This window comes from Grammomys surdaster, unplaced genomic scaffold, assembly GCF_004785775.1.
Source record: "Grammomys surdaster isolate TR1022 unplaced genomic scaffold, NIH_TR_1.0 374, whole genome shotgun sequence".
NCBI classification, from domain to species: domain Eukaryota; kingdom Metazoa; phylum Chordata; class Mammalia; order Rodentia; family Muridae; genus Grammomys; species Grammomys surdaster.
Window position 1 is genome coordinate 1,636,473 of NW_021604793.1, and position 22,645 is coordinate 1,659,117.

Below are 22,645 nucleotides of genomic sequence, written 5' to 3' on the forward strand. Positions count from 1 at the left end.
CGAGACAAGGTTTCTCTGTATAGCCCTGGCTGTCCTGGAACTCACTCTGTAGACCAGGCTGGCCTCGAACTCAGAAATCCGCCTGCCTCTGCCTCCCAAGTGCTGGGATTAAAGGCGTGCGCCACCAACGCCCGGCCTCCTCCTTCTTCTTCTTCTTCTTCTTCTTCTTCTTCTTCTTCTTCTTCTTCTTCTTCTTCTTCTTCTTCTTTCTGAGACAGGATTTCTCTGTGTAGCCCTGGCTGTCCTGGAAACTTACTCTGTAGACCAGGCTAGCCTCGAACTCAGAAATCTGCCTGTCTCTGCCTCCCAAGTGCTGGGATTAAAGGTGTGCGCCACCACTGCCCGGCTCTTTCTCTTCTTTCTTTCATATGTATGGTGTGTGGGGGTGCAAGTGTGGGTGGGTCAGAGGCTAATGTCAGGTATACATTTAGACAGGCTCTTTCATTGAACCTAGAACCCAGAGCTCACCATCTTGTCTCAACTGGTTGGCTTACCATGGGGATTCCATGTTTTTGCCTCCTGTGTGCTGGGATTACATATGGGTTGCTGGTATACCAGCTAGGCATTCATTTACGTGGATGCTGAAGATCTGAAGTCTGGTTTTCACGTTTGCATCTCTCTAGCCCTACCCACTCTGGTCTTTATAATACCTATGGATTGGGTATGCTAGTTATGCACTCTACCACTGACCACTGACCTACATCCCCACTCCCTCTATGGTTTTTCTTTTCGTATGTTTAGTTATTTATTGTTGTTGTTGTTGTTTTGAGATATGGTCTCACTATGTAGTCCTAATTGGCCTGGAACTGGAACTCACTTATGAAGACCAGGTTGGCCTCAGACTCATAGAGATCCACCAGCCTCTGCTTCCTGAGTGCTCAGATTAAAGGTGAGCAAGTGTCAGCAAGCTCACCATGTTCTACTGTTTTTCCATCAGGGCCAGAAAGGGAAGTAGTTGCTCCTACTGTGGCCAATAGGTGGCGCCAAGGACACACAACTGGTCTAAACCAAGGTGCGGGAGGTGACCTGTGTGTGTGTTTGTGTGTGTGTGTATGTGTGTTTTCAGTTACCAAAGCAGAGGTGGAAGGGAAGACAGCAGGGGGAAAAAACAGGGTCAGTCCTGCTAGGACCAAAGATTGGGGTTCAGGCTGCATAAAGCCTCCTTACCTGCAAGAAGGTCTTGGCCCAGACTCTGAAATGCAGCTGCAGACTCCGGCTCTCTTGGCGGTGCAATGGCCCAAACTCACAGCGCAGCCTGAAACACTTGGCTTCAGGGCATTTCTGGCAAGAAAGAAGGTGTCTGAGCCCAGAATTCTCCCCTGGTGACCCTGAGAACTCAAACAGGTGTCCAACTCTTGGGACAAACTTTTTTCCCTGCAGCAACTTACCAGGACTTGTGTCCCTGAGGCGGTCGAACTCCTCCCTGGAGCCTCTCGTTTCTGCAGGTGGTGTGGAGAAGTCTCTGGATCCAACTGGAAGAAGGGACATCCTTAGCTGCACCTCCTGCTTCATTATAGCACCTAAGTCAGCCTGAACCTATGTTCCAGAACCAGGGACCTGATTCTGTCTCTGTCCCTGTGTTCAACTAACCCACCTATGGCCAAGAACAAAGTGTACCTTGCTCTGCACTGTGTAGGAGATGTGTAAAGAAATCATTAAGTCTTTCCTGCCTAAGGGCCTTTGTATTGGCTGTTCCCTCTATTGGGAATGTTTGTCCCTTGTCTTAGAGGGAGGACTCAGCTTTGTCTTTCAGGTTTCAGCTGAATCATTGCTTTGTTTATTTAGCAGTGCTGGGATTGAATCTAGAGCCTTGGGCATGGTAGGCAAGTGTTCACCTGGCTAATGACTACCTCCTCAAGAGCTATCATAAGTCAGCTTTGTATCCCAAAGCATATCCCACAGGTCTACTTGCCTGTCTTCCTTCTTTCCTCCAAGAATTCTCACTATGAGGCTTTGGTTGTCCCAGAACTCAGTTTATAGACCAGACTGGCCTTTAATTTGTGGTTGTTCTCCTGTTCCAGCCTATTCTAAGGACTGGTAAGTAAGGTTACAGGTGTGACCATCATGCCTGGGTAACTTTATACTTTCATTGCTTCCACCCATCTCACTCAGGGTCTCTAGTAAATAGCTGAGAATAATCTTGAACTTCTGATCCTCTTGCCTTACTTCACAAGCACTGGGATTATAGGTGTATGCTACCATACCAGGCCTTAGCACTTTCCTTTCTTTCTTTTCACTTTCGAGACAGGATTTCACTGTGTAAGCCCTGGCTGTGCTGGAACTCTGTAGCCTAGGCTAGCTTCAAACTCAGAGATCTTCCTGACTTTGTCTCTGAGTGCTGGGATTAAAGGCATACACCACCACAACCTGGTTTCTTTGTACTTCTTATTGTCTACCAGCCTTCATTAGATGCAAGCTCCAGGAGTGTGGGGACCTTGTGAATTTCATATGGTGTGGGTTTTTCCTAGGTCTAACAATGTTCACTTTAACACTTACTTCATTAAATGTTGTTTACAAACAAACACACTCTCAAAGAGGGCCAGAGGACAGGTCTCATAGGACAAGGTGGCGTAGATCTGATAGCACACCATGAGAGAAGGACGACTACCTCAGAGCAAAGGACACAAATGTAGTAGAAGGGGATCTTTTTTCTCCTTCCAGATCTTGAGGTGCCCGTATCTTCCCACCACTTCCAATAGCCTCCAGGCAACCTTTCCCAGCTTCATAGCCCCATAGCCTCATTGCTCCACCCCATGGTGACCAGGTCCTCACCTCCAGGCCCTGGGAGTTGGGGGTGTAGTTGGAGGTGCAGTTGCTGAGTCCTGTCACCTTGGTCACATAGAGGAGCTGTTGGCCTTCCAGAGCCTGGGGACAGCTGAGTTCCAGCACACCCTGGCTGATGGAACTTGGCCCCTGGTTGATGAGCTGAGAGGGAAGAGCACACTTTGAGGAAGGGAAAGCTGCTTTGACATGCAAGCCTCGGTCGCCACTCATACATAGTGCATCAATCTGAGAACTGAAAGAACATCCAAGGGCAGCAATAAAGTCCACCTGAGCCATTACTTTTGAGACAAGGTCTCACTTTGTAATCCATGCTTGTGTCAGACTCATAGTAATCCTCCTAAAACACCTTTCCTTTGTAAGGCAATGGACCAGCGTGTCCTTCTTCTGGACTTCTCTCATAGGTCCTCAGTATTCTCCAGGCTGCCCCCTCTTATTCTCTTCAACTTACCTGGGTCCTAGGTACTGTCATTTTACTGGTTCCTTCTTTCTTTCCCTTCATGTGACTCAACACCTATGGCTTGTCTCCCAACCCTCCTCACCTCATAGACATGGTGGACAGCTGGGCCCAAGTCTCCCTCCTTCTGAGGCTGATCTTGAGGATTCCAGTCGCTGACTGGGAAAATCACAGCTTCAGGCTTGGAGACACTGAAGAGGAGAATAGTTTAGAGTGGACAAAAGGGACCAATGTGTCCTTCTCTAGAAGTCTGTCACCCTTCCCTCTAAAGGCCCCTTTCTGCCTGCGCACTGACCCGTTAAGGGAGACCTGGGCTTGAGCCTCCACCGAGAGTGGGAAGGAGACCACGTTGCTTTGTGAGTTGTTCAGGTTCTTGCTGTGGGATGGAGGCAAGAGCAAAGCAGTTTGACAAGAATCCCCAGGCTCTGCCACCTTCCCCGTCTTCCCTTCTTCTACTCTCAACTCAGCCCCAGTCCAAGTTCCTACCTGAGGATCTGGAAGTCAAACTGGATGGTTTTCTTTGTGTCTTGAAGATGAGGAACAGTGAACCGAAGGCCACCCCAGAGCTGTGTAGCAAACAGGGAGGATAAAGGGGCTGTTAGATAGAGTGTCTACCTACGTGCTAGGGCCCATCTTGTGCTTTCTCCTAGCCTTCCTCTTCTACCTCTCACTTACACTGGTGCCTGCCTTCATGGGGTTGCCCAGGTCACACACCAGCTGGCGGCTCTGGTTCACAGCAAAGTAGTCACAGCTCAGGCTGGAGAAGTTCTGGGGATAAGCAGGCCCAGGTCAGTCAGGCTTTGGCACCCCTCTGGAGGGGATTACCACTGAAGCCCCACTTGAGAGTCCCTTCTCACCCCTGGGTGTCGGACAACTCCTGAGTACTCAGCCTCCAGAGGGGCTGTGACACGAAGCTCAGCTTCATAGGCGCCACCCTCACCCATATTTTGGGCATGGAATGTCAGGTTCAGTGCGTTCTTGTCACCCAGGTATACATGTTTCTTCTCCCTGGAGGGGCACATTGGGTAAGGACACTGAGGAATGAGTCCATAAACCAGAGCAATGGGGCATGGTAATAACAGTGAGACTGGCTCTGTTGACTGGGCCCCAGCATAAGGCAAGACGTTGCATGCTAAGTACTGTGTTTAATTTGTCTAGAGCTAGAGAAATGAATGCTCCCTGTAGACAAACCCAAACCCAGAGATGCTCATGGACCTCACAAGGCCACAAAGCTAGAGTGTCCCTGTCTCTTTGTCATGTGACAGTCCCACTCACCCATACACATCCAGCTGCAGGTCAGGCACACAGATGTTGTCTTCACCACAGTCCAGCAAGATCTGGGCCTGGGGAGTGGAACAGCCTTGAGAGGGGTTCTACCACCCCATTCCCAGGGCCCCACCTCAGAGGCCAGGCCTGTCTTCCCAAGTTCTTTCCTTACCTTGTCCTCTATCCGGCTCTTGCTCTGGTAGTGTAGGACTGGCCGGAGGCCATGGCTGTCCATGGGTGCTTTGGGGTCCAAGGAGAAGTTGAGGGCAATGTGAATTGGGGAGAGTTTGTCTCTGAATTCTGATTCATTCTAGGGCCAGTGGAGAGAATTCATGGCATCAGGGATTCTGGGGCCTCGGTGACCCTGTTTCTTAGCTTTGCCTCTCCCTTTATTTGCTCAGGGCCCAAATCTGACCTCATTGCTCTGTAGGCCTAGGCACCTGGTGTCTGGCTCTTCTGACATAAAGGCTTCTTCTTTAGCCTCCCCCAACCCCCAGGCTTTTCAGGGGGAATCTCCCAATCAGCCATCAAGTCATATGCACACACATGGACACACACACACACACACACACACTCATGCACGCATTCACACCCACCCACCACCATCACCACCACCACCACTGCCACTGCCAAAGTCCTTTGTTTTATGTGGTCATCTACCCAGGCCAGGCCACCCTCATCCTCAGGCCATACCCTGAGATAGATCTTCATCTCCCTGCAGTCCTCCCGAGCCCCATTCTGGATAAGCAGGGTCTGGGTAAGGGTTGCCTGCTTGGAAGCCAGGAACAGTGCCCGCCTGACCCCTCCCTTCTGCTTCTGCCAGTCCAGTTGGAGTTCCACCTCGAAGCCTGTGGCCAGGAAATACAGTGTCAGTCTGTTTTTCTTACCTGTTCACCTCAGTCCTTCCATCCCACTCCACAGCTGCCACACTCAGCAGCTTCTCTCACCTATAGAGTTGGGGACATGTTTTCCAGAGGCATTGAGGCAGAAGCTAAGGTTGATGCTGGAGAAAGATGGAGGAGAAAGTGCTGAGTGTAACTGGAACTGGCCTCCTACCTGCCTCAGAAAGACCCAGACTAGGACACCCCTGTTTGTCCCTTCCTGAGGCAGACATGGCCCCCCTGCCCACTGGCAGGTACAGATCTCTGCAGGCTCCTGGCTCAGCTCACCAGGATACAGGGTTTCCTTCCAGGCTGCAGCTGCGCTCCTCTGGGTTGAACATGGAGGGGAAGATGGTGAGAGATGCACTGGCAGAAATGATGGGCCGACCCCTGCCAAGAGTGGATGTGGGGTAAGTAGAATTAAGGTTGAGCACCTGCTCCAGGACCCTAGTTCCCTCTGTACCGATGGTCCCAGTCTTAGTTTTAAAGGGAAAACTAGTTGCCCAGGCTGCCCCAGTCTCCCTGAGTTCATACCTGTACACCAGAGCTTTGTCTGCACCAAAGGATCCAACGATTAGATCTGTAGAAAGTCAAGAGACCACCCTTTACAGCAAGCCTGAAATCAGGATTGCCATCATCCAATACTTTCAAGTTTCATGGCTCAGAGGAGAGGCCTGAGCCAGGGGACTGCACCATCTGGTGGCAGCTGCTTAGAATTGCATCCCGAAGCTTGAATTCTAAGATGAAGGGCAATGGACACAACTTACCAGGGTATCCATTGCCATCCAGATCTCGTCCTCCTCGAAGGGCAGAGCCAAAGAAGTCTGGGGTATGACCAGCTGCCCACAGAGGCTGCAAAACCTGGGAAGGTTTAGTGCTCAGTCCTTCTGGGCCTCCAGGGAATATAAATACAACTCCCTGCTGGGCTTCCCCACCAAATGGAGCCCCAATGGCGACATCTGTAAGACACAGCACACATTATTCACTAGGTTAGGAGGTTAGGGGTCCATATCCCTATCAAAAAAACCCAAAAAATGCCGGGCAGTGGTGGTGCATGCCTTTAATCCCAGCACTTGGGAGGCAGAGGCAGGCGGATTTCTGAGTTCGAGGCCAGCCTGATCTACAGAGTGACTTCCAGGACAGCCAGGACTACATAGAGAAACCCTGTCTTGAAAAACCAAAAACAAACAAACAAAACAAAAAAACAAAGACAAAAACAAACAAACAAAAAACCAAAACAACAACAACAACAAGCCCCCCCCCCCAAACCCTTCAGGATCCTATTTTTTCCCCTGTTTACCCATCAATTCCTGTTCTAATCTCTTTAAATCCAAATACCCTTGAAAAGTTAGGAGAGTCTGGTAGTTTAGTTGACAGAAACCTTCCCACTAAGTTCCTGACCAACTAGCATCCCCCCAACTCAACCTCAGCCCTCTGAGCCTCAATACTTACCATTGTAGCCGTCTTGGTCCAGGTCTCCCAGGGGTGTCAGAGAGCTGCCGAATCGGCCAAACTCGTCTTGGCCAGTGAGGGTGAGGGTGGCTGTGGGCTCTATGCCCTCTGGGCGCTGCAGGTAGATGTAGACCCTGCCCACCTCCTGAGGTCTCCCATCAGCTGTCCGCTCCATGAGCAGGGGTGCCCCTACCAGCAGGTCGTCTAGCCTGGGGAAAAGGGAAGACCCAATCATTGTGACAACCCTTGTTTTGCTATAATTTATTGCCTTCGTAGAGGAACTCCAGGCATTCTGGATCCTCAGGCACCCTGAGGGCTCTGATGTGGCATCCAGCCCCCTTCTTGCCCTGACCAAGGAGAAGGCAAGCATGAATTAAGAGTCTAGAAAAAAATACCCTGAGGCAGCAGTCTGCCTGCACTGTCCCATCCCCTGATCGGGTCTGGAAGATGCAACCTTCCCATCACTCACCCATCTCCATTGGTATCGGTGGCAGCCACGGCATAGCCAAAGTAGGAGGCCATCTGTGGGGACAAAGGGCAGCATGGAGTCAGAACAAGGTTGGTTCAGTAAACAGGATCAAGAGAGGCTGTAAGTGGACATTCAGAGGCTCTAGGGGAGGTAGGAAGTTTGACACTATTGGTCTGGGGCTGCAGTCAGTGAGGGTATCCTCACCTGTTCTCCTGAGACATTGTAGAGGGAGTGGATGTCTGAGCCATTAAGGACGGTGACCTGAAGATGAAGATAAAGGCCTATAGGTCCTGGATGCCCCATGTCTGAAGGTCTGGGACACATGGGACAGGCATTCCTCAGGAATAACTTAGCACTCGTCTGACTCCTTTCCAACTTGCCCTCCTTCCACCTACAGGCCTTCTCTACTGCTTTGGTGTTTTACATTCTTCCTCCATATCCCTTATTGATTTTCATTCCTACCCACTAGATTTTAGCAACCAGACTATCAGGTCAGTGGGACACGGAGCATGGTCTTTGCCTCTCAGAGATGAAAGAAGAGCTTAGCAGGCAGTAGACAAACAGTAATTGTTACTAGATACACACTAGGGCTTCGAATCCATCAGATTCAGAACTCTAGCCACGCCTCATCTACCAGAGTCTGTAAGGCACTCACATCTCAGCTGTCTCCTCTTAGCCATTGACCCAGCAGACTTCCAAGTCTCTTGGATCTTGTTCTCTGCCCACTGTTCTGCTGAGACCTGGTATGAGCCTTCCCAGGACTGGCTGGACTGTGTCTCGGGTTTTCCCCACTGGCACTGATGCCAGAGAGCAGATGGAGGACTGTGATTCCCACCTGTACACCCCAGGGGCCTCTGCAGCCACTGTTAGTGGCCTGTATATTGGCCAGCCCTCTAAAGCTCTGGTGTCTGGCCCCACTGCCTGTGCTTGTCCAACCCTCCCTTATGCTTCTCATTCTCTTTTACCTTATGAAGCTGCAAACTAGTCCCAGTCCCATATTCTCTGTGTTCTTATGCCTGTGCCTGGGACTCCCTCTTGTCCCATCTGTGTGGAACCCTCATAGAACCTTCCCTGAGACACCCTCTCTGGAAGGAGGTTACTGCTTTCTTAAAATGTGCTGTTATCCCGATTGCTTTTCTGTAATTTCCAATTCAGAAAGTTTGAATTTGGAATAAGATTTGGAATATGATAGATGCTAAATATTTATCCAGCTGCTCCTAAGCAACACAGTTGGTATTTTAGGACAACAGTTTTTTTATGTGCAAACTGTCAAGATTGTTCTTCACCCCACAGTCCCGTGGTGGGGAAGGGAACACCATCATGCATGGACAGTGCCTGGAACATTGAGACTCACGAACAGTGGCTTCATCAAGATTAATGCTGTGTGTTTTATTCCACATATTTGACTAGAAGCGCCTTAAGAGATGGGATAAGATGTCTTCATCTCATCTCTCACCTTGCCTTAATAAATGTTGTTAATTGAGCGACCGTGTGTGGCACTTGTCATGGTCTAATAATAGCTGGTGGCTGCACACGGTCTAACAATTTACAAGTGCTTTCATTCCCCTCACAAGTGCCTTGTGAGGTCAGAACTATTATTACCCCATTGTACATGGAAGAAGCAGCTTAGAGCGGTCAAGCAGGGGACAGCGTAGCAATAAAAGAACAGATTAATTTATCCAGAGTCAGTGCCAGAATTTGAACCTAAGTCTGATTCACACATTTCCTTCCCTTGAACGAGACTTCTGGAATCCCATGTGTTCTCCCAGAGCCTATGCCCTGATCTCTTCCCTTGATGTCCCCAACAAACTGCCACACAAGGCTCTGCACTTAGCCTGGGTGAGAGCAGAGGGTGGCGGGCAGGGGCTTACATAGCCATAGGTGAGATTCCCTTTGGGCACGCCAGCAACAAAGTCTGCAAAGAGAAGAGAGACTGATGGACGGAGGTGAGGACAGAGCAGACTCAGAATGTTGTTTTGGGCTTTCTCTCCAGCCCCCACTTTGGTCTGAAGACTCACTTACCTTCTGTGTCATCACCACTGAATTCACCCACAGCCACAGAGTATCCTGGGAACAGAGTGTGTGATGTTAGCATTGCCTCCTTGGGGACCCCTATTCTCTGGCCCTCAATCCCTTCATTGTCAGCCTGTACACAAGTATGGCAGCAGAGCTGGTGGCACTGAGTGGGAGAAGCAGGGAGGCTGAGTGAGGATTGAGGCCCCTGATTTCCCCTCCCATTCTCTCCCCACCTGCTTGCCTACCCAAGTAGCTGTCATCATAGACGGAGCTGGCCTGGCGGGTCTGCAGCTGCCCCTGAACAGGGTTGATGAGGTACTCTGGGTAATAGGACTCTGAGATCTGCTCTTGAGTGGCTGACAGGATCTGGCCTGGAGGGGGAGCAGGGTGATGAGAAGGGGGAGGTCACACTTTGGGGAGAATGAGTAGGATTTTAGAAGCATGGGTCAAAGCTGACCAGTGGTAACACACTCATTTAATCCCAACTGGGAAGCAAGTGAATCTCTGAGTTCAAGACCAGCCTAGTCTACAAAGTGAATTCTACATAAAGAAACCCTGTCTTGAAAAAACAAAAGAGCCGGGCAGTGGTGGCGCATGCCTTTAATCCCAGCACTTGGGAGGCAGAGGCAGGTGGATTTCTGAGTTCGAGGCCAGACTGGTCTAGAGTGAGTTCCAGGACGGCCAGGGCTTATACAGAGAAACCCTGTCTCGAAAAAACAAAACAAAACAAAACAAAAAAACAAAACAAAAAACAAAACCAAAAAAAGAAAAAAGAAAAAAAAAGAAAGAAAAAAATAAAACAACAAACAAAAATGAAAAGAAAGGAAAAAAGAAAAGAAAGAAAAAGTTTGAATTAAGGAAAGGATGTGGCATCAAGGCCTGAAGAGAGCAAAGGAAGGGCTTACCTTGCCAGAAGTAGCTCCCAGGTCCACCTAGGACCACACGGCCAGTCTATGGGGAAGTACAGGGAAGAGGGATGATCACATCATCTGGTACTGACCCTAGATCCTCACTTGCTACCTTCCCTCCCCAATCACCTCACCTTGGTGAACTCGGCACTGAAGCCCCCTTGGCAGTAACCCTGCCCTGCTGCACTGCCAAAATCTGTGAGGGAAGACAACGAGATGAGCTAGCAGCACACTGATGGGCTGACAGGGAAGAGAGGCAAGAGCAAGAAAGGAGACTGGTCAAGAGTCTCCTGAGCAGTCTTGAAAATATGTATCAGTGCCTGGGAGCCATGAAGAGAAAGCCTCAAGCACCTGATACCCTCCCATGGAAAAGGCACAGTGGTTCACTACACTCTGGTCCCTACCTGAGCGGCAAGGTGCATACTCCAGAATCCGGGTGAAGTTTTCTGTGGAGAGGTAGCAGGTGCCCACTGGGTCACTCTGTGGGTCCTTTTCTGTGCGCCAGCTATACAGTGGAGCGCATGCCTGGGAGGGCCCGGGGCAGGGGGTGTTCATATTTAGCTTAGTAAGATGACCACCCCTCACCCCCAACTAGACCTGGCCCTCTCTACCACAGCTTAACCCTTAGCTACCACACCACTGAGCCCACTCATGCCTCACCAAGATGGAGGAGCCATGGGCCCGAACCGTTGCTCCAAACCACTGCAAGGACTTATACTCCACAGGCTCTTCTCCCTTGTCACTGGACAGTGAGGACTCCAGGATCCGGGAGCCTTGGGGAAATTGAAAGTGGACTGTCACACTGGTTCTCAGGAAGGTGACCCTAGCCTTGGCCTAGGATATTCAGCATTTCTAGACCCTGAGTTCCACTGGGACAGGGGTATGGAAGGAGTTTTAGACTCCTTTGTGTGACTGGACTTGACTGATTCTTGCTCTCCTTATACACACACACACACAGACATATACACATTGACAGAAACACACATCCACATACATCCATAGAAACACACACACATATTCATAGAAACATACACACATATACACACACTCATATACACACATACATCCACAGAAACATACACACATCCACTCGCAGAAACACACACACTCATACACTCACATATCCACAGAAACACACACACTCCCCCTGCCTCCCCACCCCCAGCTTCTCAAGTTGTCTCCTTGGCTCCTCCTCTGACTTTCTCTTAGCTAGAACAAGACACTTTCATTGTGGTGCTGGGCAAGACTGGCCAAGTCTCATGGCTAATCTCTGTCTGTAGCCAGCCCCGTGTCTCTAACAGCCCCTCTTTTTGCCTCCACACTAGACTTCCCTTTCTGTCTCTTTCCAAGTCTAAACTTTGCCCTCTGTAGCACCTCCTTTCTTGCTCTTCTTACTCTCCACCTGTCTCTCAGTCTTTTTGTTTGTTTGTTTTAAGACAAGTGTTTCACTATGTAGCCCAGGCTGGCCTTGAACTTCTGGCACTCTTTTTCTGACTTAGCATCCTGTGCCCTCAGGCTTTTAAAGTCAGCCTTAGGAACTGGGGCTGTAACTCAGCACATGTTTACTATGTATAAAACTTTGGGTTCAATGCCTAGCACCCCTTCAGAAATTAGCTGGCCTCCACATTTTTATGCTTACTTCTTCTTGCCCTCTTATCTCTGAGGACAGACTGCCTGTTTTCACAGCCTTGCTTTCTACTAGCTGAGTGAGTTAACCTTTGCTTCCTCCCTCACAGGATGGGGATACTAATACTTCATACAGTTGCTGCAGGATTAAGTGAGCCGAGGCATTCTCGGTAGTGCCTAGCATGGAGTAAAAGCTCTCTGAGTGCTAGTTGAACTGCCTCAGCTTCCTCAGGTCCATCTGCCTGAAGGCCAAGCTCCTTTGGGGCATTGGCTGAATAACACTGTACCCAGTGTGCACTATCACTTAGCTTAGGAACAGAGCTCTGCAGCCTCCTCTGCCTTTGTCTGCATTATGGCCCTGGCTTCCCAGAGCTGTGGGTGATTCAGTGGAAATGAGAGCCACATGTTTCTGAATCATGCCCGCCCTTCTTGGGCTGGGCTGGGAACATGGAGCGAGTGCCATGGGGAACCCACAGCTAGGAGTTGGAGCACCAGAACTACTGCTGGAGGAGCACGTGGTCCTGGGACTAAGGTTGCACCCCTCACAACAGGATTCCCAGGCCCCACCCCCAAACTGCAGGCCCACTCACCCACCCACTTATGCTAGGCCCCTCCCTGAACTCTTCCAGCCTACCTTTGCTGTCAAATTGAATGGTGGTGCACTGGATAGGACTGGTGCCCCAGGGACACACATAGACAGCACCACCTTGCAGTACACCTGGCTGGCTAGTGTTAGCCTTGGGTGCCCCAACCAGCACACTGACTCTGTGGAGGGGAAAGGAGAAGTGGATTAGGATGGGTCCTATTTCCAGGTCAGTGTCTGGAGGCAGGATGCACCCAGACCTTTGGGCCAAGAATGGGGGTGGGGTAGATGTCCCTCGGATTGTATTTATATCTCAGAAGATGCCACAGATGCCAGAGGGAGGGGCTGGAGTCAGGCATTCCCCATGTGCTGCTGTCACTAACTCAGCTCCTCCCTTCCTCCCGCACTCTCCTACCTTCTTCCCCTACTACTAGAGAGGAGAAACCAGAGTCAGTTCCTGGAAAGGGAAAAGAAGACTAGAGTCTGGACTGTGGCTTTCTTGTCTCTTCCATCTACTTGCCAAGGTTAGATATCCAGCCCAACTGAGGCTGTAGCCTAGGAGTAGAGGATGTGCTTGGCACATGCAAGGCCCTAAGCACCAGGCTAAGAAATGATACCAAATGCAATGTGTGACCTTTGGTTGAAAGTGGATTTATGCATGTATGTGTGTATGTGTGTGTGTGTGTGTTTCTTTGTGTAGCTCTGGCTAGCTGGAACTTGATCCTTAGACCAGGCTGGCCTCGAAGTCACAGAGATCCCCCTGCTTCTGCCTTCCAAGTGCCAGGATTAAAGGCGTGTGCCACTACTGCCCAGCTTAAAGTATATATTAAAAGGACAATTTAGCTCCAGAATCCCAGGCTCCTGTAGAGTCTCAGGGCCCTCACCTATTTTGCACCCTTTCTTCCCAAGCCAAATTTTCTCCCATGGCTGGAACTCAGGCAACTGGCCACTTAAGTCTTGGGGCATGTTGGAGGAAAATGTGAGTCTCAGAAATCAGGACTATGAAAACAGGCCACTTACTGGGCCTGGCTTGCCCCACCCTGTGGTCCATAGTGGACCTCACCTTCCTAGCTGGGGCTCTGACACACTCGTACCTCTTTCCCACAAGTCAGCCCCAAATTTAACTCAGATCCTGTTCTTTTGGATCCTCTTCCTGGATATACATGTCTGAGATGGGGTCCTCCGAGGGATGGCTCCTGGCATTCTTCCTCTACCAGCTCTGGTCCTTTGCCTCTGGGGTCTCCACACAGCTCTCCTCTATTAGTCCTGGTTCCTTGTCTCCAGGCCCTCCATATAGCCACAGTCTTCTTCTCTCCTGGCACTCTCCTCAGGATCTCCTGCAATGACTGCATCTGGCAGTCTGGGCAGCTTTCCTTGGCACTCCAGCTCTGGGCCAGTGTCCCTGCCAGCCTTGGCCTCTGCTCTTCTCCCCTGCTGTCACTGGCATTGCTCCTCAAACTCCGCCTGTCCCCAGCACTGCTTGCTCTCCTGATTTAGATTCCCAGGTTCCCTCTTATCTTCTTTACTTTTTAACTTATTTATTCATTTAATACGTATGGATATTTTCCCTGTACGTATGTTTATGTGCTGTGTGGGTACTTGGTTCCAGAGGAGACCAGAAGAAGGCACTGGATCCGTTGGGACTGGAGTTATAGGTAGTCATGAGCAGCCATGTAGGTGCTAGGAATAGAACCCTGGTCTTCTGAAGAACAGCCAATGTTCTTAACTGCTTCTTCTTTCCTTTTGTTTTGTTTTCTGACACAGGGTTTCTCTGTGTAGCCCTGGCTGTCCTGGAACTCACTCTGTAGACCAGGCTGACCCTGGACTCAGAGATCTGTCTGCCCTCTGCCTCCCAAGTGTTAGGATTAAGGCTTGTGTCACCTTTGGCTTCTTCCTTTCTTGATCTCAGATCAAAGGCCTCTTCACCCCTCATGGTTTCTGTACCCTCTCAGCTTTCAACATTCCCAACATCCACCCCTTTTCTTGCAAGTGGCTGTTCCTCAGTCTTTATCACTAAGGATGAGGACCCAAAGGGGGACTTGTCACAAAGATGTCTTTTGAGAGTCATACTGAGGGGGAAGGGGTCTAAGAGCAGCAAGGAAGGCAGTCCCCAGGACACCAGGGGAGTATGGGTGGAGTGTGAGAGGACAGGTGAGAATAGAGAAGGCAGGGGTCCAGAGGAGCAGGATGGGGGACAGACAGGAGGTACCTTAAGTTATAGAGTGGAGAGGGGAGGTGCCAGCTTTGGTTACCCTGGGAACAGGAAATGTTTACTGCCTGTGGCTTCCGGTCAGTTTTCAACCTCTCACTTCTCCATTTGTCTCCCACCTCTCAGGCATTAAAGCCAATTAGAGGTTTGACACACCACTTTACCAGCCTAGTGACTTTCAGGTGAGAATGCTGGGAAAAATGGGAAGCGGAAGCTGCAGACCCAGGGCAGGGGTGGGGAGGGAGAAAGGGGTGTGGTCCTTGTGTAGCTTGGGCTGCTGGGCTGCTATGGAGAACTTGGCCACAGCTGCTGGCTCCACAAGAGGCAGAGCACAGGAACCAGACCTGCTGCACCGGAGCTGAGAGCTCTGGTTCTTGCCTTAGCTCAACACGGGCTTGGGTTTCCTCTCTTCCTCTGGGTTCTATCAGAATCCCCGAATTCCTCCCATACTGCCTGCATTTGTGGAGAAACTAAGAAAGAAGCGTTTGTCAGTCCTTTCAAAGCTTGTGAAGGCTGTAGGCCCATAGACCTACATATCTGTTCACCAAGTGAAGGTTTGGGGATCCCAGAATGCAAACAGGGGACATGGATCCAGATCAGACCCCCTAATCAATGACTTCTACCTAAGGTTTTAGTGGTGTGTCCATTTTAGTAGTCACTCTGGCACCCACACATGCTAGGTGAGGTGCCTGTGCCAAGATTGCCATGTAAGCTTTTTATCCTTATTCTCTTCCTACCTGCTGCTTCCTAAATCCTACAGCAGTAGAATCCTCATAGTAATTCAAGAGGGTACCAAGAGAGGGTCGCTTGGGTTATTTTCAATTCTGCAGAAAGCCTAACGGAAATCATGCATTTAGCTGATAAGGCATCCCAGGCTAATTAAAACTCCAAGTGCATTTGCTTTTGGCTGGCATTATAACAACTTGTATGAGGAACTTGGTTATCTCAGGCTGGTCAGAAGCTCTGATTGGCAGCTATAGATACTTTTGGTTCATAACAGATGAAAAGACCATTTGTTATCTCCCACTGGATGCAGCTTACACTCTATTAGAGTCCAGGGGAAGAATACTAGGCATCATCATTTCTCTTGAAGCCTCAGAGTTTGGAGATTCTAGTTAGTCTTTTGAGACCACCTAGAAGCCACTGTGCAGAACATCCACTGACTTTAGGACTAATGTAGATACCCTCTGAGTGCTGAATGCAGCAAAGGAAGGGCCACTTCAGTTCTGACATCCCTCAACAAGTCCTCAAACTGCTGCCCTAGTCTTATGACCTTATTTGACAGATGGGAAAACTAAATCCAAGAGAAGCCACACCCATCCAGGGTTGCTCAGAATCTTTCCCAGGATGTGAACCGAAGCCTGGAGTCCTGTAATGTTGTTTCCTAGGCTAGTACTCTGTTCTACCCCATTGCCAAAACATCCTCTGCTCTCTTCACTATCTTCCTAGCCAGGCTTCTGATTAACCAAGCCCTTGTTCAATATTCAGTTACTGTTTGACTCCCTTGGCTTGACAAGGTCAGGGTAGAGAGCATCTGGTGGGTCAGGGCCCAGCTCCCACAATCCTACCTCACTCCTGGCCAGGTCAGAGGTGGACACTGCTGGAACCCATGTACATCCCAATGGGAGACATCTGGTTGGTTGAGTACGAGCTGCCTCCAGCAGACTGGTCCATTTAAAAGTCACTTTCCCTCCTCTAGCTTTCTTTTTCAAAGATGAGTTTGCTTCTGAGTGATTCCTAAGCTAACTTCTAAATTTCTATGACTTCTGAAGCGACAATACTTTCTCTGCTCAACACAGATTTTTAAAAAATAATCCAATGAGAAATGAATATGAAAGCTTACGGGATATGTGAGGAAAACTATTGTAACTATCACAGTCATCAGCAAGTACTACAAGTGTGTAAGGACTGAGGATGTAGCCCCACAGGTGGACTGCTTGCCAAGCATGCACAGAGGCCCTGGGTTCAATCTCCATAAACTAGGTGTGGTGGAGGGTGTGACAGAGCCTACCTACAATCCCAGTACTCTAGAGTGGTAGGATCAGAAGTTCAAGGTCATCCTTGGCTACACAGTTTGAGGCCAGCCTGGGAATGAATGAATGAATGAATGAATGCAAGTAAGAAATGGAGGAAAACTTAAAATAAGAATGAGGAGGGTGTCACAGAAGAACATCAGAATCAGGAATTCCCCCACAAAACTCATGCCTTGCGTATGTTGCTCAACCTCTGTGGGCAGGCACCTTTTAGATATCGTCTCATTCAGTCCTAAGAATAACTTAGGCATCATGTTCAAGAGAAGGCTGAACTGCAAGGGTTTAAGTAACTTGCTCAAGCCCCAGCTCTTTAGTGAACAGTAAGCACTCACACCCAGAGCTGCCTGGCTTCAAGCTTCTTCACCTCTTTATGTCTGTGTAACCTCTGCAGAGGTTCATCCTGTTCTCTCATTATTCAACATGAGAAGTGATGCAGGAGAAACAAAGAATACCAAGACCACAGCCACCAAAGGGGCTGAGGTTTTTTTTTTCATGAAATGTGTGTGTTGGGGGAGTCTAATACTCACAGGTGCTGGGAGGGAAGTCATAAGGAAGGAGAATGCCCTAGAGCTTATGCCCAGAGCAAAGGGGAGGGAGGGAGGGAGTAAAATGTGAGCTGGACACCTGGGTTCTCTTGAGGAATGAAGAGGCTGGGTCTTGTTTTAGAAGAGACCTCAGGGACTGAAGGATCAGGCCAGGGGTCACCAGGAGTGCAAAGTCCATCAGATATTTTAAAAGAGAACTGACAGTTTTGTGTGGGGTGGAGTGACACTCTGATGGGGGAAAAGACCCTATATCCCCTCCATCCCCTCTGCTCCATTAGGGTTGTGGTAAGAAGTTTGGGGGACCCTGGCAGAGGCTCCAGGATAGGGTGATGAAATGAGATTTGGGCAAGAGGCCAGGGTGTGGGGTGGGGGTTGGGTGGAGACCTTGAAAAGCTCAAACTCAACGGCTGTGGCCTAGTTATCTTTCTGTTTTTCTATCCCTAAGTCCCTCAGATAAAGTTAAAAAAAAAAAAAAACTGTCCCTTCTCCAACCAAATTAGCTAGAGTTAACCTCACCCCAGTCCTATAATTAAATAACAGCTAAAATCAGATGACTTCTGACAAAGGTCCTATCAAGCCCTAAGATCCCAGGGTTGATGCCATGGGCAAAGAAAGGCTCAGAGCTAGGAGGTGGAGAAACACCTATTGCTGTCATCAAAGGGGTTCAGGAATCTGGCATCTGGGGTTCCTTTAGCCCAGCAGTTGGGACTGTCACTTTTCTCTTACTTCCCGACCTCCTCTCCTTATTTAAACAACCATGTTTGTTTCAATGTGGCCTCTAACTCTGATTTCCCCAAGACCGTGGGCACCAGTCTAGGTCTGCTTATTACCCGGAAATAAGGATTCTCCATAGAGATTTTCAGGAACCTTCGTTCTGATGCTCTTGGGCCCAGAGAGTCTATGTCTTCCCAGCTTCCGACCCTCGTCCCAGAAGTCTGAGTCTCAGTTCTACTACAGCCGACAAGCTACAGGAAATCAGCTTTTCTCTTCCTCCCAAGAGCTGGAGCAAGAGGGAAACCTCCCACCCCCCTTCAGGCGCGCGCACTCACACCCCTCCCGACACATCCGTGCACCGCCCTGGGCTGATCCCGCCTCTAGCCCCAGTACCCCCAGTGCCAGGGTCCTGGGATTCTCCCCAAGTTCTTGGATCTCCTCGCCTGAAGAGATTGGGGGTGGGATACAATTCAGGAGACTGAGGAGAAAGGGGAGGGAGCCTCCGTCCCCCTCCCGGGTCTTTCCCGAGTCTGAGTTGATGGGGGAGGGGAGGATGAGACTGGCCCCCACGTAACCTTCCGACCCCCTCAGTCTGTCTTCCCTCTTACTGCACACGCTCACCCAGCTCCAACCCTCTCAATGGCCCCACGGAAGACCTCGAGGTTCTTTCACTGCCCTCTAAGGCCCTGCCCGGCCTCTGCGCCCCCCTCGACTCCCACCCGCCACAGGTCTCCCGCAGTCCACAGATCGCCAGAGACCCTAGGCTTTCTGCGCCCTTTCCTCCCGGTTGGCCCCTAGACCCTGCCTGTACTTCTCCAGCTTCTAGATTTGAGTCCTCTCCTCATGCCACACAAGTTTCGACACTGATCTCACACTCCACGTCGGCCACGGTCACTCCCTGCTGCAGCGCGGGCCCCCAATTCTAGCTTGGGCCCCCAACTCAAGTTTTAGTCCTTCCAAACTCCGCCCTCCAACTCAAGTCCTGGTCGTCTCCAGTCCTCGGCGCGCCCCCAGTCTCCAGGTGGCCCCCTGCCCGCTTCCCGCCGCGAACCTTGCCACTCACCCGTCCTTTCCCGGCCGGTAAAACTCCACGGAGAAGCCAAAGAGGGACCCAGGGGGCCCGGAGAGCACCGCCGGGGCCTCCGCGTCTAGGTTGAAGCCCCCAACCTGGAGTGGTGGCGGCCACAGTAGCAGCAGCAGCGGCAGTAGCGGCGGTAGGCGTCGGGGCCCCCAGCGCAGCAGCGCCGCGTGGAGAGGAGATCGTGGTGACCGTGGCGTCCAGCTCCCCATAGCGCCCGCTCTTCCCTGTCCTGGGGCCACCGACCCGGAGCCGCTTCCTAAACCTCCCAGAGGCGAATGACTCAACGCGGGGAGGAGTTTGCCAAACTCCCGGCTGGGCCCTCCCCCCGGCCGCCGGGCCGGCTGGCGGGGGGGCATTCCTGGGTCCTGGGGACGCTGAGGCCGCGCCCCGCACCCCGAAGGGGCGTGGGGGGCCGCACCTCTGCACCCCTGGCTCCGGCCCCAGCTGGAGGCTGGTGGTCTGGCCTTGCTCAGACTGGGCGGGCTTGGGTTCTTCGCCCTCCTCTCCGCTTCCCCCTCCTTCCTCCCCCTCCTTTCCAGATGTACAACGTAAACGCTCGGAAAAGTAGTCGGAAAAAGGGAGCAGAAAATTTCCTAATGAGGAAAGGAATCACCTCTGGGGGGCGGAGGGAGCCTGAAAATTTTGTGCGTGGGTCTCCCTCATTTCTTCAGGAAAAAAACTTTGGGGGTCGAGAGACAGGGGACTCCTCTGGCATCTGGCCAACCGGGATTCCCCTTGCCTTCCGGGGCCACTGGGTGCCTGGGTTCGGGCCAGCTGGATTGGGGACTCTGCAGCCCAGTCACTGAATGCTCCCAGGCAGCCTCTTAGGGCAGTTTTGTTGGCCTCACGAATTCCGCGGCTGCCCCTCCCCAAGCTGATAGAGTGGAAAGCATAGGAGTTTTGGGGTCTCTGACATAGGAGCATTCGGCCTTAGTTTTCTAGCCGCTAATGTAGGGTTTGGACGTCTCTGTTATGACTCTTTCTTGGATTTGATACTAACCAAGTGGTCAGCCCCTCAGGTCAGTTCCTTCATCAAATTGCCTGATTCCCTGGATAAATCTCAGAAATATAAGTAGTGGGTAGCAGTTGTGATGGTGGTGGTGGGGTGTCTTCAAAGGGAACCAACTTTCAGCTTCTGTTGGCCGTCTGCAACCCAAGACACTCCCAAGGCTTGTGTAACTATCGGAAGGGTTGGTAGTAAGTAAAGGTACCTTTCTAGCCCCTAGCTCAGGCAGTGTGTGATGAGATCACCTTTCAGGATTCTAGTCTTTATCTTAGTCTGGGGGAGGGGAGAGAGGCCTAGAGTCTTCCCCTAATCCCCTTTTCTACTCCCTTCTCAGCCTTTTCCCTTCAAGACTTCTCTCCTTTCAGAATAATGCCCACGAAGTAAAATCCTGCCTGCTTCTTGCCCTTCTCTTTTGACCCATTGTGGCCTGTGGGGGTTCAGAATGAAAATCCCAGAGTCATTTTTTTTTTCCTGCTGTGTGCTTCCTCTCATTCTGTTACTCTTACTCTGCTTTCTGTCCCCAGTCACCCAGCTAGATCTTCAAAAGCAGATCTCCAGGGCCAATTGCAGCCCCAGAGAAAGGCCAACTGGACAGACCACAGCCATGCTGGCTCCATTCCACTTTCACATCTGCAGGTCCTGACCCTTTGTCAGGTGAGGAACCCAAGGAATCTAAGGGTCAGGATCTCAGGCAAGCAGTGTCCAAAGTCAGCCTCTGGTGTGACTGGCCAGGGGGAACCCAGTTGGAGAGAAGGATGGAATTTTACTGTTTATAGTCATCCATGTGAGGCTTGGGTCCCACATGTGTGAATCCAGCCCTCTCCTTTCTTAGCCCAGACTTTAGATTTTTCCCAGGATTTAGGAGCTAGGGTGGGAGGGGGGTATACAGCTAGGGAGGTGTGTGACTCAGATCCTCCCAGGAGCCTTGGTGAGGGACAGGGGACATAGTGTCCTGCCCTGGTCCTCCTCCTCAATCCCCCAATATTGGCCAACTCAAACAGGCCCCCTCCCTGTCCATTCCTTGCTCCTGTTTACACAGGAGCCCCTTAGTCATTCTCTGGCTAGCTGTTCTACTCTCCCCAATATCCCTCCTCTCTTGGCTCTCTCTGCCCTTATAAGTCCTCACCCAGTGGCCCTGACACCTCTGGCTTTCTCGCTTGCCTTCCTTGCCTTTGCCTAGCCTCCTTTTCCTCTGCTTCTTATTGAGTCTGAACTGGAATCTCTTCCTGCTGGTACTTCAGCATAACCCTCCAGGCCAGTTAGAGAATGATTCCCCAGAGGCTATCCATCTAATCTTTAGAAGAGAAAATTGCTGTAGAGTGATGACTTGTTTAAGGTCACATGGCTAACCAGTTATGGAGTGTTTAGGACCTGAGTGCTTAAAATTTTTGTTTGTTTACATTTATTTTGTGTATATGAGATAATGACACACATATACGGGTCAGAGTACAACAGAGCAGCTGGTTTTCTTACTCCACCATGTGGCTCCCTGGGATCAAACTCAGAACATCAAGTTTGAGGTGGCAAGTACCTTTACCATTTTGCCAGTCCAGCCTGACATGGGTGCTTTGACTCCAAGCTCACTGCTCTCTTCTTAGGCCACTGCTTCTGCATCCTCTGGCTCCTCTCAATATTTCTCCCTGTTCTGTATATCTCACCTTCTCCTGTGTGCCCCTCCGTATATCTCTGGTTTCCCTCTCAGATCTGATCTCTGGTAGCCTCTGTCCTATGGTTTTGTGGTAATGATTTGCTTTGGTGGCAATCATTTATCATAGTGTGCTCCAGGATGGAGGCACAGAGGGTGAAAGACAAGGCCAGGGCCCTACTCACCAAGCTCCTGCTGTCAACAGCTTGCCTCTTTGAAGGCTGCAAGTTTAGAAGCAGAAGAGTGAATTTCCACAGAGGAATTCAGATGTAGATGCAAGATCTAAAGTTAGGAGTAATGCCAAGCTCTGGCAGCCAGGTTAGGGTGTGAAACAGTGATGGTTTATTTAACACGTGTTATATGTTGAGTTCTGGTCTGAGCTTTAAGCTGTCTGTCCTCCATGTAGTCTTCCCAAAGGCCCAGCACTGAAAGTATGACTGTCCTAATTTTACTGTTAGGAAGCAGCCTCAGAGGAGCGGCTATCAGCTTTACAGGAGAAGGGGAGAAGGGCGGAGGTGCACCAGAGCAATCCAGCAAGAGGCTTGCTCTTCTGATGGTCTACAAAGCTGGAAATCTACAGGGAAGTAGGCATCTTAATCTAGATCTGTTGTTCTTGGGGGTAGGAGAGGGAGATTGTACATACAACCCATAAATCTTCTGAAACTGGAGGGTTTCTGTGTACGTGATTTCTCTGGGGCAAGACCCAGTAGCTTCTTCTTTCAAATGCCTGGAAACTGAGAGCCCTGAGATTGGGTGCTTTGAATTTAAGAAGTAGGCTTCCACCTTGTGGGGCCTGTAAAAAAGCTTGTCTGGATAAAGGAGACTGAGGTCCTCAAGAAATCAACCTCTCACTAACTGGACTCAGTGGCACATGCTTATAATCCCCACACTGAGGAAGCTGAGACAGGAGGATTATAAATTCCAGGCCTGTGTAGACTATATAGTGAAACCTTGTCTTGAATGGAGTGGAGGT

General features: G+C 50.5%; 1 protein-coding gene across 2 annotated transcripts in view; it reads right to left on the reverse strand.

Annotated features, from left to right (window-relative positions):
- The window catches only part of Itga5 (integrin subunit alpha 5), a 23,118-nt gene extending 3,624 nt beyond the window's left edge, over positions 1 to 19,494 (reverse strand). Inside the window, exons 1-27 of one of the 2 annotated variants that reach the window (XM_028781168.1) lie at positions 19,004 to 19,494; positions 12,491 to 12,621; positions 10,891 to 11,003; positions 10,635 to 10,755; positions 10,365 to 10,426; positions 10,228 to 10,273; positions 9,568 to 9,693; positions 9,329 to 9,373; positions 9,178 to 9,221; positions 7,511 to 7,567; positions 7,307 to 7,359; positions 6,838 to 7,046; positions 6,153 to 6,344; positions 5,920 to 5,965; positions 5,674 to 5,775; positions 5,452 to 5,507; positions 5,198 to 5,352; positions 4,677 to 4,814; positions 4,514 to 4,581; positions 4,096 to 4,246; positions 3,914 to 4,006; positions 3,725 to 3,804; positions 3,534 to 3,614; positions 3,324 to 3,429; positions 2,773 to 2,925; positions 1,389 to 1,472; positions 1,168 to 1,281 (exon numbers count right to left, since the gene is read on the reverse strand). In XM_028781168.1, the coding sequence (XP_028637001.1) occupies positions 1,168 to 1,281; positions 1,389 to 1,472; positions 2,773 to 2,925; positions 3,324 to 3,429; positions 3,534 to 3,614; positions 3,725 to 3,804; positions 3,914 to 4,006; positions 4,096 to 4,246; positions 4,514 to 4,581; positions 4,677 to 4,814; positions 5,198 to 5,352; positions 5,452 to 5,507; positions 5,674 to 5,775; positions 5,920 to 5,965; positions 6,153 to 6,344; positions 6,838 to 7,046; positions 7,307 to 7,359; positions 7,511 to 7,567; positions 9,178 to 9,221; positions 9,329 to 9,373; positions 9,568 to 9,693; positions 10,228 to 10,273; positions 10,365 to 10,426; positions 10,635 to 10,755; positions 10,891 to 11,003; positions 12,491 to 12,621; positions 19,004 to 19,377 (3,000 nt within the window). In that variant the 5' untranslated portion in view covers positions 19,378 to 19,494. Of the gene's footprint in view, positions 1 to 1,167; positions 1,282 to 1,388; positions 1,473 to 2,772; positions 2,926 to 3,323; positions 3,430 to 3,533; positions 3,615 to 3,724; positions 3,805 to 3,913; positions 4,007 to 4,095; positions 4,247 to 4,513; positions 4,582 to 4,676; positions 4,815 to 5,197; positions 5,353 to 5,451; positions 5,508 to 5,673; positions 5,776 to 5,919; positions 5,966 to 6,152; positions 6,345 to 6,837; positions 7,047 to 7,306; positions 7,360 to 7,510; positions 7,568 to 9,177; positions 9,222 to 9,328; positions 9,374 to 9,555; positions 9,694 to 10,227; positions 10,274 to 10,364; positions 10,427 to 10,634; positions 10,756 to 10,890; positions 11,004 to 12,490; positions 12,622 to 19,003 lie in introns of both variants that reach the window. The other variant, XM_028781169.1, reaches the window with a different exon arrangement.
- Positions 19,495 to 22,645: the final 3,151 nt, after the last annotated feature.